Source organism: Penicillium bovifimosum (genome assembly GCF_028826915.1).
Source record: "Penicillium bovifimosum strain IBT 22155 chromosome Unknown utg000002l_segment0_segment0, whole genome shotgun sequence".
Lineage (NCBI taxonomy): Eukaryota > Fungi > Ascomycota > Eurotiomycetes > Eurotiales > Aspergillaceae > Penicillium > Penicillium bovifimosum.
The window spans coordinates 2,565,399-2,580,156 of record NW_026622711.1 but is presented as its reverse complement, the minus strand read 5'-3'; the positions used below and the strand labels follow the sequence as shown (position 1 = coordinate 2,580,156).

Here is a 14,758-nt window from a genome sequence, read left to right as displayed (position 1 = left end):
CAGACAATCTCCATGACGAAACTTGAGACTGACGACGTCGCAGCCTCGAAGACAGGCATCTCAGACTCTCTCCAACGGAGGTCGAGTGCCTTTGAGGTCCAGCACCTTGCTGATGAGCACTGTCGATTCACGGTCGCATCGATGGCGTGGCCATCATGCCGCGCAGCCACACATTGCGCGCGAGTGAATCCAGTCGACATCCAAGTCCGCGATTTCTCACTTGAAGTCAACACCAATCCGCCAATATGGGAAGTCCCCTTGGCAGCGACTACTGGGCCACCAACCATCAAAAACGACCAAGACAGTCCTCCAATCGGGACTCGCAACAAACCACCAATTGGGGCTCGGTGGGAGAGAGAGATCAAGGACTGGAACAAGCTTCTATACAGTAAGTGAAAGACAATCGTCCAGCAAGAACCTACGTCCATCCGTGGGGTCTCCATAGTTACTTATAACTTACTCCTTCTTCCCGATAGCGTCGAACCTTGCTCATGAGCACCGTTGGTTCACGGTCGCCTCGATGGCCGTGCCGAGGGAGAGAGTCAACACCGCATTTGCGTCAGTTGAAGACGAACCTGATGAAGACGAACACGATGAATTTACGCCATTCTTCAAATGCTTAAAGGACTTGCCATGGGCCTCTCCGTCTCACGTTCAGCTTAACGAAAAGAGTCTCGGGTAGAGGCAGCTGACGAGGCAGCTTGAGTGACAGGTGGAAGTCTGTGCCTCGTTCGGAGGGCCAGCCTTGGTCAGGCATCACATTTTCTGGTCCTGCAGACTCAAAACAGGATCAGGGCTTTACCGGAGAAGAGAAAGATGAAGTATCTGCCGACACCGAACTGGATCTATATGAGCGTTTCTTGCAAGATATTGAAAACCGCGAGCGAGAGTTTTTCCGCGGTGCATCCGAAAGCCCTCTTCTGCGTCTGCTTCTAGGTAGATGAGCCCAAGCAGCAACAGGATGAACTCGAGAAATACAGAAGCAGTGTCCCGAAGATCGCGGATGACCATAGTCGCGACGAGAAGTTGCAGAGCTGCAAACCGACCGTCCTGTCCTTCACCTAACCCGGACAAGGACGCTGAGGTAAGAGGGAACTCCTCTCTTAGATTCCCATCACCGGTCTCGACTATGAAGACTGTCCTTGATATCGAAACGTGGGTGATTCTCAACAGAACCGGTCTGCTGTTTGCCGGTTTCTATGCTGTGATGACTGGTGCTTCGACCTCGTTCAGCAAGATTTATCATTTCAATGATATCCATGTCGCCTTGATGTATCTCCCCATCGGTGGAGGTGGGATTGTGTTAGCACTCACCAGTGGTCGGATACTCGACTGGAACTACCGCCGCCATGCGAAGCATGCCGGACTTGCTATCGTCAAGACAGAGAGACCGTGCAGCAAGTCTCGCGGTTGGGAGCTTTTACTGCCTGGTGTACGGATGAATGTACATAGACCTACTCCTCCATTCTTGCTCCAATAACAATTCTCGTTTGAATTCACTTCCATATTCCAATCCCCTTTCGCACATCAAACTAAGAGAAAAGACTCTCAAGTCCAATCTAGTCTATTATCTAGATTGTGACAAATGCCCCATAGTACTCATACATCGTCTGGCTCCGACAAATCCACCAGATTACTGGTCTGTGCCAGAGCAAGGGGCGAAGAAAAGAACGGCTTCTCATCCATGTCAGTGGCTTGATCGAACAGCAAAGGTGTAGAGATTCAATTATTGCTCCGACAAAAGTGAGACAGAACATCCGGTACTGTGCCTCGTTCACCTTTTGTATAGTTAACACCTCCAGGTACACACTTCACGGGAAGACTTAACCTAGAAGTGCCAACACCTTCCTTGTCAATGATCACTTCTTGAAACGCAATGCAAAGTGATAGGTATTCAATTCAGTCAACTGGATAATCACATAGAACTCCACATCCCTCCCAGTAAGACATAGGGAACCTAAACATCCTTCCCCGGTTTCTCCTTCGTACTAGAAAGTACATCCTTCCTATCCTCATCATCCGCCTCCACCCCATCCACAACCGTTCCCTCCTCATCATAAACCTCATCACAAAGCACAGCACGAGGGACCTGAGTCTCTACTGCAGGAACCAGCCACGACAACGCCATGTATACAGTGGCAGTAGCAAAAAACGCCAAAAGCCACCCAAACTGAAACGGATGAATCCCAACACCGACATCGACATTCGGGTTCACAGCATTAACCAGTCCGGGCACATTCGGCGCAACACCAACAAGGAAAGCCACCACGGCCCGCCAGTTCGTGCCATGGACAGTCTCTCCCAAACCCGGGACCGTGAACTCGAAGCGATAGGTCGGGTTATTCGGCTGGTAGAGAGCTAGACAGTCATATCTCCGACGATTAACGACCCAGAAGTCGCACATCATGATCGCAGCGATGGGACCGAGGAAGATGGCGTACGCCGACATGAAAGTCAGGAAACTACCTGCTGACTCGAGGATTTTCCACGGGACAAGACACCAGGATAGCACGGCGCAGAGGAGCTGGCCGCGTCGGAGGTTGATGTACTGTGGGAACAGGGCCGTGAAGTCGTTGGCGGCGGAGATGGAGTTTGCGGAGATGTTGACGCCCAGAGAGGCCAGGGCGAAGGATGCTGCGGCGAAGAAGCGACAGGCGCGATTGGGCCAGTAGCTGATCAGGACTAATGGGTCCCAGGGGATGGAGTCGAGATTGTAGTGGACTTGGCCTGCGGATGAGGCGGCGATGCCGATGAAGGAGAAGAAGGTGAAGATGAGTGGTAGCATGGGGATATAGAGTAACTGCCAGCGAGGATTGACACGTGAATAGCGGGAGATGTCGGACATGTTTACAGATAAAGTTGCATAATTGCCGATGACTGAAGTCATATTGGCGAGGAATAGCCAGCTGTATTTGGATCCGGAGACGGTTGGGGCTTGTTGGGCGAAGACGTGGCCGCCGCCTTTTACGGAGACAAAGGCCCATATTAGCATGGCAATCCAGGCGATTGGGACTAATACTGATTTGACCGTGAATAGCCATCGTAATCGGTTCGGATGCATGCAGAGGAATGGCACCTGGAGTAACCAGAAGAGGAAGAAGGCGACCATGCCGTTGGTCGTGATACCCTGCGACTCGGGTATATGATTTGGAAGATCCAGGTAACTTGGCCAGATTGCTGCAATCATGACTCGTACAGCGTTTCCGCCATTGACATTCTGGATGGCGAACCAGAACAAGGCGAGAATGACTCGCGAGATGATCGCGATATAGGAGCCCCAAAAGCCCCAGCTTGCGCGCGCGATAACAGGGAATGGTACATGGTATATTGCGCCTACAGCGCCATTCGCTGCGATGGGAAGCGATATAATGAAGAAAGACAGGGCGACGATGCCAATCGCTTCTCGATATGTAAGTCCGACGGCTATTATGCCGCTGGCGAATTGCCAGGTCGATGCGTGGAGGGCGTCGGAGATCCAGTATGCTGATAGAATTCTCTGTTAGTCTCCAAGCTGGTGAATGCCAGCAAGGTAAGCACAAGTACGTACCTACTAGACTCTTAGCGCCCCATTTGCGCCCATGTTTGGGCACAGGATCTAGATCGCGGTTTGTCCATCGTGCATTCCCTGTTGCAAAAGCAGATTCGCCCTGTGGAACCCGTATATGAGGCCTTGGGATCTTCAGCTGCATGGTCGGACAAGCAACTCTTCTATGTTTCACCTGAGCAAGGTCGCCAAGTGGAGTCAGATAAGGTCAGAGACGGGCTAAAGTTTAAGGTTCGGGACCCCAGGGTCCTTTCCAAGTTTCCAAGGGATAGGTTAATGCAATGCTGTACCACCACTACGCAATGGACAGACCAGCTCAATGATAAATATAACTTGAAGACAATCGAGAAAGCAACGCAGGTCCATGGAACGTCTTCTTATTCCCCAGACTCGCTCACAGACCTGCCCCATGCACAACAGGGATGATGATAAGATGATAAGCAGGGCTGCATAATCCAACTGATAAGCACAGGGGGGACGAATGAGAAAGAAGATGGGAAAGATTACTTCGTGAAAACTCGTATAGCGTGCAAAGATATGAAGATATGCTTATTTGCTATCCATGCTGCATGTGCAGGATTGAACGCAACTTGAAACGATCATCGGCTTTTCAACCAATGCCCGTGGAGATAGCGAGTACGGCTATATATGCCCATTACAGCTTCTCCCCAGGCAAGCGAATATCCTGCCATCCGCGGCCATCGCCGACGCCCTCTACACTGCCGTGCGGACGAATCCCCTGCCACTCTGTGAGATTAAGCCACCCAATCTGCTGCACATCGCCAAATCCACCAATCCAGTACGCATGGGTAACAACCAGCCGTGCCCAGAAACTAGCATGGGGAGAGTAAGAAGCACCTGGTAGCCAGACCTTTGCATCCGGGTGTGGTTCTAGGAAGCACTTCTCGAGGGCGGCGGCAGCGTCGTGGGGAAGTGGGGAAGGGAGATGCTCCAAATATCCAAATAGAGTGACGCGAGGTAGAGCAGCCGCGCTTAAAGGCAAACCAGGGTATACTGGGCCAGCTTCATTCAGATGATCCCACCAGTCCAGTTGGAGACTGAGGTTCGACCCGGCAGCAATGTTCTTGAATGTAGTACCAATGCGGAGGCCAAGGATTGTTGGGTCGCCGTTGTCATCGTGGGATAGATCTGAGGGCAGGGAGCTATCACAGTCGGCAATATATTCGCGAAGGCCGATAGAGAGACCGGCTATATCTTTGGGGTCGTGTGCAGAGAGTGACTCGGGGAAGGTGGTCGAGATGACGCCGGAAGGGGATAAAGCAAGGAGGCGGCGGGCCATCAAGGCCGACGTGAACCACGATGGGCGGGTGAAGGCTGCTTCATCTTCGGTAGGAATAGGGTTGGAGCTTGGGTTCACGTTCCCTGGTCGTTCGAGGAAGGCTTGGAGATTGTCTGGAGGTGGGACAACAAAGCCGTTGGCCGTGAGTGGTAAGGCTAGGGCGAGAACACCGGCGATGAAGGTTGCTGAGCGAGATACCATCATAACAGCTGAGCAGATGAACAAACTGGCCTCAAAATATAGATGTTTGCGGGGTTGAAGAGAGAGGGAACAGACGAAGACAGACAGACCGAAACCAGAAATGCGGGGACGCTTGACTAGAATCAGCTGATCGCCATCTTATCTGATCGTATCACATGATCTCTGACTTGGATGAAATGAAAGTCTGAGAAGGGAGGACTCAGGAATATCCACAAGCACATTCATCAGCAAGGAAAAAATTATATGCTGCTTCCCTTTTTACGCGGAAAAAGCGAGTTGCGATTTGCCGATCGATATTTTCTACCCAGTCGCGAGCTCTGCCACTAACTTTCCAGGCATTGATACCTTTGGACGAGTATGGTAAAAATTCTCTCGAACTGCATGCCAGCGCGTTTGCATTAGACTTGCATACAGCTCCCATAAAAGCCCAATCAAAGCAAGTTGGAATGCGCATAAACTTGTTTCTATAGATAGAAAGGGCTGATGCGAGTCATGTCTCCACAGCCACACCCTGAGCCACAGCCACATCTTAAGTATGTGGCACAGCAACCAGCCACGGTTGATGCCTGAAATGAGTCACCGCAGAACCACGGACCAAGGTGGATTCGAATGTCACACGAGGGTGATCAGGTGCACAACTGCCTGGCCTGGCGCTTAGGAATACGAGGGAGGGGCCGATATCGCTGTTAAGCTGTATTTTGGATTGTCTATCCCTATCCAGGAAGTTCGAGAACGCCCGAGGACGGTGTATAACTAGACCATTCCTAGATGGGAGAGGTGATACAGGTATAATGAGGGCAAGACGCCCGCTGTCCTCCCATAAGAACCAGAGACCAGAGTAAATAAAAGACCATAACCATCCCATGCCGACCACACTCCGTTCGCAACCACAAAAGTAGATAAAGAAAGGGGAAAAGAGGGAGAAACATATGCACGATACAAGTAGAAGACACGCCCGTCATCACCGCATCGTACATTTCGTGGGAATCAAACGCCCGAATCCCAGTGCGACGACCCGAGTGCCCGAGGAAGGTAAGGGGGTATGTACAATAACACCTCGGGGTCGAGACGCCGTAGGGAGCAAAGAAACAATAAAGACGGACTTTTTCTTTTTGTGTTGCACCCTCGCGCAAAGGGAACGAAGAAAATAGGAAGATCCGCTAATAAATCACAAGTCAATTCAAGTACTCCGCCACGCGCATGCCGGGGTTCAAGGCAATCTTGCGTGCTTCGCTGCCACAACAGGCACGTTTCATGCCTGCGGGTCCGGAGACTGGGCCAGTCCGCGTAGCGGAAATGAAGTGCTCGTGCTGCGGCATGAACGAGCGTGGGAGCTGTCCATCAGGCAACACGGATTGCGCTCCAGAAGCCCCGAGGTTGATCAGGTGGCGCACATGGTTTTGGAGCAAAAGATCGTCCGAGCCAGTACGTCCGCGTTTCCGGCACTGGCGCAGCTCGGGCGTCGCACCGGAAAGTTGGCAGAGACTCTGAGCAGCCTCGCTCAGGCTAGTGTCCAGCGAGAACTTGGACAGATCGGGGACCGAAGAGCCCATGGAACTGGGGTATTCAGGAGAACTGTAGACACCGACCGTTGAACTCTCATCAATCGGAGAGGCAATAGCCAGGGTCTTCCGAGACTCCTTGAGTGAGTTGCTCGTGCAGCGCAAGGTGGCCTTCACGGCCAGACTTGGCGGAGCTGACCCACCAGTGCCCGAGGCGATGGACGAGACTGATGACGACCGCGAAGAGCGGGACGACAGAGTAGACACGTCCGACACCATCGAGTCGGGCGATGAAGCCGAGGAGGTTGAGCGAGCCAAAGATGACCGACGAGCCGCAGCCGGGTACACATCGAACGACTGGGACCGAGGGCAGAATGACAGAGGCGGGCGCTGATCGAGAGTCGATCGCGCCATGCACGCATTCTGCGCCTGAGACATAGCCGTACAGATGGAGGGTCGTCTGGGATTGTAAGCCGCCATACTCGCAGCAGGAGTGGAGGCGACCTGGGACTGGGGAGTCATCTGAGGCGTCGGAAGCATCGTAGGCCGTGGAAGACCAGGCATAGCCAAAGTAGAGAAGTCCATACGCGGAGTCGGCTCCATAGTTCGCGGAAGACTCCGAGCAGAAGCTGGAGATTGTTCGCACGACAAAGAACGCATTGACCCAGTGCTGGGTACGCTCCGAGGCGACGGGGATTCTGGCAGACCAATATCCATCCCACCCATCGCCGAGACGGGGGTCATGGGCTCTGACTCTACAGAGTCAAGTTCAGGAGTAAGTCTGGGCAAAACAGTCTGCCAGCACTGACCTTCAGCAGCCGGGGGTCCACCGGCACCAGGGGTCAACTTCAAGACCAAATCAGTCCAACGCTGAAACGTCGCTTCATCAACGTGCAGGCGCCATCCGACGGCCTTGAGGAACATAAGCTCATTCTGGTTGATCTCAAGAGTGTTGAGGCCAGAGATCTTGCTCCAGGCACGAGCGGAGTAGTTGCGATCCTGTAAATATTTTGAAGCTAGAATCAGCGCTGCCAGAAACATCCGGCGCCCACACTGCATCGCCCGCAAAACCGACTGTTCCCGAGGTTGCTCCTTGGTGAAGTCATGCGTGGGCACATGGGGCTTGATCTTAATCAAATAAAATAAGGCCACCTGCAGAGTGCTGTAGCTAGTACGCGAGCGGCGGAGTGTTTCCTGGATGAATGTGCGGAGAGGAAGAACACCCTTGGAACCGGTCGCGGCATCACTGCGGGATGCCACGGCGGAAAGGGGCCAGATGGTTTCAACGATCTGCGATGCGGTGTCTTAAAGTGAAGGAAGGATGATTTAGCCAGGGGTTCAAGATGGATCTTGAGGATGTCTTTGAAATTCTTTTCAAGACTTACCGACGAGGTTGTCGACGAAGTTGACCTTCCGTTCCGACTGCCGAAGCAGACATGGCGGAGGGCGAGCACTGGGAGCGCTAGAAGAATAACCGTTAGTGCGCCGAGGATGCGTTCGCAACTCGGGTGGCACTACACCGTCCACCTTGGGAGCACGTCCCTTGGCATAAGCCCGGGCACAAGCTCCGTTCGGATTTCTTCCCACCAGCTGGTTATTACCCTCATTCTCCCAGGTCGCATCCACCGGGTTAGTCGATGTCGAAGATATCGAACTCTGCGATGAGACGCAATCGAGAGAGAAGACGGATGAAGAGGAGGAGGAGGCGGAGGAGGAGATAGAGGAGGCGTATGGGTGAGCGTATTGAGACGCTGTCAAGTGAGAACTTGGGTTTGAGAGGTTCATCCCCAAGACGTCCATCCCTGACATATCCGGAGGTTGTGCGGAGTTCATATAGACTCGTTTGTGTGAACAAGGTTCAGATGTAAACCGCGCCGGAATAGATCGAAATGGTCCGATTTTGGAACCGTAGTGTCAAGATACCGTTAAGCGAGGAACCGGGAACGAGAGCCGAGGAGACAGGAGCCGTCTTTTGCGACGTAGGCGACGGCAGACCTTAAGTATAAAGTGCCAGGTTGATAACCAGGTGTATGAAAAAAAGCGGAACCGCCGGATTTAGCGGGTCAAAGAGGTAAAGAGGCCAAAGGGGAAAGCAAGCAAATTATAGAGACAAGAATAGGAAAACGTATCCGATCCGATCAACCAAGTGCTTCTGATATATAATGATCAAAGCAGGGGCACGTGGTAAGGTGACTCTTTTCCGATGACTGTATTTAGATGGAGTAAGAGACGGTGACGATGCGGAGGTCGGTAACAGCAGCACGGGCGATCGGAACGAAGGAGACAATAGGGTACATTTTGAAACAAGTTGTATGATGGGAAAAGGATTAGATCAAGGCACTCAACGGACCATAGACAGGCAGAACCACGCTTGTGGCTGCTTGTACAAGGCAGTCGTCGAAGTGGCTAGGCAGAGAGGGAGGATATGGCGGAGAGGAGAGAAGTTGGGGTGGGAGGGTGAGGCTGAGATGGGAGGCGAGAAGTTAGAAGAGTCAGAGGATATCAGGGACACTTTATCAAGAACTCACTTATGACTCTTCTCAAAATCTGTTTCTTGACTAAGAGAGGGGCAAAAAAAGGAAGGGGAAGAAGAAAGTCACACTGTGGCGAGAAATGGGTGGCGGGTTAGGGAGGCCGGGCGCAGGGACCACACGAAGTATAGAAAATAGAATATAGTCAAATATTCTATTTCTGATGCTTTCGATATTCCTCTATCAAGAGATAAGTTGGCCTTTCTCTCTTTGATCGTGAGAGATGGTGAGAGGGGGAAAAGGGCCCGGATACGGCGAAGCAGATCCGAGATAGGAGACGAATGGGGGTGGTACGACGGTGACTCACGCTCGATCACTTTCTATCGTCTGATCTTCTATATACTAGCGACATATTTCATTGCCTTATGGTATTGTCTGTCTATCTGATATCTAACATTTTATATCCCATCTCTTGTCATATTAATAGCAATATTGTTTTCTATCATGCACTACAAGTCTACAACTTCTTACTGTGTAGACAGAACCCCCCAAGAATGCCCACCATATGTAGTGGCACAATAGTTTTCACTGTGTAGCCACTCAGGTCTAAATGCCATGATTTCCTCTCAAATAACCATCTACGGAGTACATAAAGTCACTAATCACCATCAGTATCTCATACGGAGTAGAAGCTAAATTCAGTCAATCTGAAGACTCGGTTGAAAGTCCCACTTGAGTCATAAAAGCCGCTTGCCACGCTGTCTTTGGTGTGGTGACCAATCACCGCGCGTATGTCAGGCTACGCCCCACCCTCGTTTCCATTACATATTCCATGATTATATCTATGCTGATTGGGCAGCATACTGATCGGCAGTGCTGGGGTTGGGGAACTGCCTGCAGCCTCTTCCAAATGGGCTAGGGCTACCTCGGGGTTCTCAGATGACCTCACCGGGAGGTTTAGGCTGAAAACAAAGACTCAGGCTTCAAAGGTGGAGTAATCATGGGTTTCGAGAAACTTCAAGTAGTATCGTTGCAGAGACACGAGACATCGCTTCTGTCTGCAGTACAGTGGGAGTACTGAAACACAGAATCGAAGAAAGGAAAAGTCTTCATAACTTATCTCCACAGCGTGTACTATTAATATCATCCAAATGACAAATGCAAATGTACATACTGCGTAGGTAGGTACACCCCAAGCTATCTACGAAGATGCAAGCACCTCTCGCAAGACCTCTACCAGCCCCTGCACCTCGGCCACTGTCTTTATTAGCATCGGACCAATACAACCGAAAAGATCTCCCCACTCACCGGTGTTATAATGCAGGAAGCTGACCCGCACAACCCCATCCTCCACATCCTCCAATCCACACACCTCGGCCAGTAGCCGATGGCTGTACATATGGCCACTGCGGAAGCCATAAGCCGATCGGCGCTCAACCTCCTCTACAAGACGCTGGCTGCCCAGTCCTCGTACAACAAAGCTAATAACCGGCACGCGGAGCTCATTGCTGGCCGACGGCTCACCGATCACGGTGACACGACCGTCCGAGGCCAGGAACTCAAGTAGAATTCGTTGCAGCTGCTGCTCATGCTCGGCCATCTGGGCCCAGGTCACGCTTGGGTTGGGCCCAAAGTACTCCACAACCTGGGGAATGCTCTGTGTTAGCTCATAATTAGCCGATGCCAGGTTGAGCTTCTTGTCTAGTGTGTTTGTCGGGTTGAAGAAATGGCCCAGTGACTGGATCTGCTCGTGCACGCGTGATGAGGCATAAAGTTGCGCCAGATGTGGTCCGTACACCTTGTACCATGAAAATGCCTAAATGGTAATGGAGAGGTTAGCGACGATTCAGTGACGTAGAGGTTAGGGTTGCGGATTACGTAGAAGTCAACGTCTAACGCCTTCACGTCGACCTGACGATGGGGTGCCAGAGCTACACCGTCTACACACAGCAGCGCCTATAAGTCGTGTGAGCAGGTTGTATTTTTCCTTTTTTTTTCATAAGGTAGGGGCCACATACACGGGGATAGACATGGACGGCGTCCGCAATCTCTCGGATGGAACTGATACTGCCAGTGATATTGGAGACATGAGGGCATGTCACGAGTCGGGTCTTCTCCGAGAGTAGGGTCTTCAACTCGGCTGGATCACAGATCGGGTTCTTTGGATCGGCAGCAGCCCACCACTTTACGGTCAAGCCCAACCTGTCTGCTAATTGGACCCACGGAGCGGTATTGGACTCGTGGTTGAGCTTGGACAGAACCAGTTCGTCGCCCGGTTGAACTTTAAGCGCGATGGAGAGATTGTGCAGTAGCTGAGTGGTTGAGACACCGATGCTAATCTGAACCCGATTCGTGTGTCAGCATACACTCTGGTATCTTTATCTTACTTCTTGGCATCATGTATCATTGTGCCATACCTCCTCGGGCGCCGCATTGATGAAGCCAGCAGCCACATTGTATGCATTATCGTACGCATTTGTCGAGGTTTTGGAGGTCTTATAGGTTGCTCCGAGCTGGACATTCGTCTTCAGCAGGTATGAACGGATGCTATGGCCGTGTTAGTACGATGCATTGATTTATACTGAGATTAGGCAGACTAACGAGTCGGCCACAGTATCGAGAACCTGACTGCCACCTGTAGTATAGCCATTAGCATGAAACACGAAGCCATCACCGATCAGAGATCTCGAAACTGGAAGTGGGCAAGCTAATTTCATCAGTTACTCACCAGCGTTGTCCATATACACTTGCTCCTGTTGCAGGGCAGGGAAGCGAGAGCGAGCGGCCGATACATCGAGAGCAGGAACCATATTGTATGAATTGCTGGTGTTGATAGCTATGTAGCAGTAGAGGTATTCTTTGGTATCTAAATCGCAATCTACGAAGATTTTATCCACTGGCGGCTTATGCCGCTGAGAGGGGTAGACCGTAGGCAGTGGAGCTCCTACCTACTGGCGAATACGCAGTGCGCATTACGCACCGTTCTGCTTCTGAAATGCCATGGTGCCCCAAAGTACTAGTTGCTGATGCGCTTTCTAGGCACTTCCAAGGCACTTCCAAGGCTGCATCTGTATGGAAGCTGAGTAAGTAGGCTGTGGGCACTCGACGATGGAAGGCCCGCAACCACATTGCCTACGAGATACCTTCACCCACGAGGCAATACTGTGGACCTGAAAGAAAGCAAGGCGTTGCAAGTGCTTAGATATACAAAGTACACTGTTAGCTTCCGGTATTGTTCATATGTAATCTTATAAACCCCCATAACAAGGAAAAAGAAGAATCAGATGCGAAGATTTTGCTGCCATCGGGTATATGCATAGAATCCAAAGCCAACAAAACAAGCTCCGTAAAGACATTACAAGAAAAGAAGAACAACCCCGAGAGAACCAATTGACAGCGGCCATATCCTCAAACGGAATTGAACCAAGTATCTCCCTACCGGGAGCGCGAGCTCGCCGCACCAGCCCCTCCACCAGGGACGGCATCATGCACTACGCACAGCAGATACTTCCGATCCGGTACGACGACAATTTCATGTTTCTTAGTCCGCATACGAAGCAGCTTCACCTCTCCGTCCTCATCGCGGTCGACACCATCGTCGCGGTCTTCCTCGCGCGCCGTGCCCTCATTCCCGTAGTCGTAATCGCCATCCCAGTGGCCGTCACCGGGTTTCCGCACGGCGGAAGTGGGTCGCGACAGCGAAACACCTAGTGCCTCTGCGCTCGAGACAAAGGCGAAGATGTGCGCGGCGAGTGTCTCGGCTTGGGAGGGTTGGTATGGCTGTGGCGCGGCGGGCGAGGTAGGGGATGAATCGGTAGGTTGGGCGGAGGGGAGGGGGGTCGAGTCGGTTGTGGGGGGTGTATGTGCCGTGCGAAGAGTGGTGTTTTCTTCGGGTTGGGCTAGAAGTCCTGTACTTTGAATGATGGAGCCGTCCTTGTGGGAGAGGATCATGGTTGATTGCACGCCCGGGCGCGAGGTGAGGTGTGATAGCAGTGTGGTGACATGCTGGGGGACTTGCTGTGTGCGCTGTGAGGTTGTTAGTCTAGTTCGGCGTTTTTGAGGAGAATATTGTACTCACTAGTGTTGAGTTCGTCATGGTTGGGGGGTCCCGCGGGGAATGTGAAAGTGATATGTGGTTCGAGGGGCGAAAGATGGGTAGAGTTGTATTATACGAACAGCTATAATCTCATGGCTCTGCAATTGCGGTTTCTGCTATCTCTTCTTCACTCCAATTGATTGCAGTTTATTGAAGTTCAAGAAGTCGACCTCACTTTGTTTATCTCAGGGCCCTCAGACCTTATCACATGATCCAAAATTCTGCCGGATTTTTGGACCGCTCTTGTCACAACACGACGCCCAAGGCGGAGTTAGGGGGCAGTACCGGCATCCATACCGGGGGCAGACATATGGATCCGAAGGACCCACGAGGTAACGAGAGATCGTCGCACTACCTCAGGGCTCGCTCAAGATGCTTAGTTAACGCACACGCGCATAAATAGAAACTCGGAGCCTCACTCAAGAGACCAGAGTTCAATCTACTTTAGGAACAATACTACACATTGTATCCTTACCCATTCTATATGTATCCGCTTCAGTATCTCCTCGAGATCCTCATACACCACGAAGGACCACCAGGCCTTCACATTCTGAACTCTCGAGTGGGATGATGGGATCGGGCCGAACTGGAAGGAACAATGGTGCAGAGTGCAGACTAGGGGTCTAGGGCGCACGCTGAACCAGAGCCATCGAGGGAGGAACCTGACCTCACCTCTTTTGAGTCTCGCAGACGGCGACCCGCAAGCACCTGTGGAACAAAACACACCCCTTGGAGGAATCGAACAGGGGCCAGAAGACCCATGCCAAGCATAGAGGTTGCCCCTGATGACCCCCAAGGAGGTGCAAATACCAGCCTCAGCGAGGCGCTCCATGCGAAGCCAAGGTAGAATTAGGGAAAGAAGAGATCCCAGTAGGCATCCTCATAGACTGTGGAGCTGAAAAACCATTCATAAGTCAAATATGGGTAGAACAAAACCTGGAAGACTTAGACAACCCCCAAAGGACGGTCAGGGCGGTAAACGGACACAAGATCCGATCGTATGGCAGCCGGGGAGGTGACCCTGAATCCGCGAGATAGTCTCGGAAAAGGCGCCCAGAGCCAAGTGCCAGAGGCTAGAGTCAGATGCCAACCTAGACCCTAGTGCCATATCACAGAGTCGCAATGGAGGTAGTAGACGGCCGAAAATCCAAATGTCAAGTTGTCGAACCTCAGAGAGCACCTCAAGCACGTACGCATAGTCCTAGAGAGGCCCAGGCAATACAAACTATATGCCAAGAGATCCAAATGCGTGTTCCATACATAAAAGGTTGAATTCTTGGGGTTCATAGTAACCCGGGATGGAGTGACAATGGACAAGAAAGTCCAAACAGTCCTCGATAAGCCCGGACTAGAGTGCATCAAAGATGGCCAAGCATTCTTGGGATACACTGGGTTCTATCGAAGGTTCATCGAGGCATACTCGAGGATTTGCGCACCACTCTCGGGGCTCACGAAGCATCCATCTGCAAGCAAGAAGGGAGCAAACAAGAAGACTGAGGGCTTGTCTTTACGGCGGAAGCAATGAAAGCCTTTGACACCCTCAAACAGGGCTTCACAAAAGCACCCCTCTTGACGCACTATGTCGATGTATCGATTTCTGGTCTGAATTCTGCTTCCTACTGGCAGTAAGACGCACATTGTCTG

General features: G+C 51.8%; 6 protein-coding genes across 6 annotated transcripts; 1 reads left to right on the top strand and 5 right to left on the bottom strand.

The window, feature by feature from the left end:
* Positions 1-1,129: 1,129 nt before the first annotated feature.
* N7515_002165 (Major facilitator superfamily domain general substrate transporter) lies at positions 1,130-1,480 on the top strand (the record flags this gene model as incomplete). Its single annotated transcript, XM_056662909.1, has 1 exon — positions 1,130-1,480. The coding sequence occupies one exon, from the start codon at positions 1,130-1,132 to the stop codon at positions 1,478-1,480; it is 351 nt and encodes a 116-aa protein (XP_056525022.1).
* Positions 1,481-1,957: 477 nt separating this feature from the next.
* N7515_002164 (nucleobase cation symporter-1 family protein) lies at positions 1,958-3,689 on the bottom strand (the record flags this gene model as incomplete). The annotated part of the gene is made up of 2 exons (XM_056662908.1): positions 1,958-3,483; positions 3,548-3,689. The coding sequence occupies 2 exons, from the start codon at positions 3,687-3,689 to the stop codon at positions 1,958-1,960; spliced, it is 1,668 nt and encodes a 555-aa protein (XP_056525021.1).
* A 510-nt stretch (positions 3,690-4,199) lies between these two features.
* Positions 4,200-5,048, bottom strand: N7515_002163 (uncharacterized protein; the record flags this gene model as incomplete). The annotated part of the gene is made up of 1 exon (XM_056662907.1): positions 4,200-5,048. The coding sequence occupies one exon, from the start codon at positions 5,046-5,048 to the stop codon at positions 4,200-4,202; it is 849 nt and encodes a 282-aa protein (XP_056525020.1).
* A 1,172-nt stretch (positions 5,049-6,220) lies between these two features.
* Positions 6,221-8,380, bottom strand: N7515_002162 (putative G1/S-specific cyclin Pcl5; the record flags this gene model as incomplete). The annotated part of the gene is made up of 2 exons (XM_056662906.1): positions 6,221-7,851; positions 7,933-8,380. 2 exons carry the CDS (start codon positions 8,378-8,380, stop codon positions 6,221-6,223), a joined length of 2,079 nt encoding a protein of 692 aa, XP_056525019.1.
* A 1,839-nt stretch (positions 8,381-10,219) lies between these two features.
* Positions 10,220-11,828, bottom strand: N7515_002161 (putative aminotransferase; the record flags this gene model as incomplete). The annotated part of the gene is made up of 6 exons (XM_056662905.1): positions 10,220-10,834; positions 10,897-10,974; positions 11,037-11,357; positions 11,436-11,565; positions 11,620-11,653; positions 11,747-11,828. 6 exons carry the CDS (start codon positions 11,826-11,828, stop codon positions 10,220-10,222), a joined length of 1,260 nt encoding a protein of 419 aa, XP_056525018.1.
* Positions 11,829-12,453: 625 nt separating this feature from the next.
* N7515_002160 (uncharacterized protein) lies at positions 12,454-13,114 on the bottom strand (the record flags this gene model as incomplete). Its single annotated transcript, XM_056662904.1, has 2 exons — positions 12,454-13,044; positions 13,097-13,114. 2 exons carry the CDS (start codon positions 13,112-13,114, stop codon positions 12,454-12,456), a joined length of 609 nt encoding a protein of 202 aa, XP_056525017.1.
* Between the last annotated feature and the right edge of the window lie 1,644 nt (positions 13,115-14,758).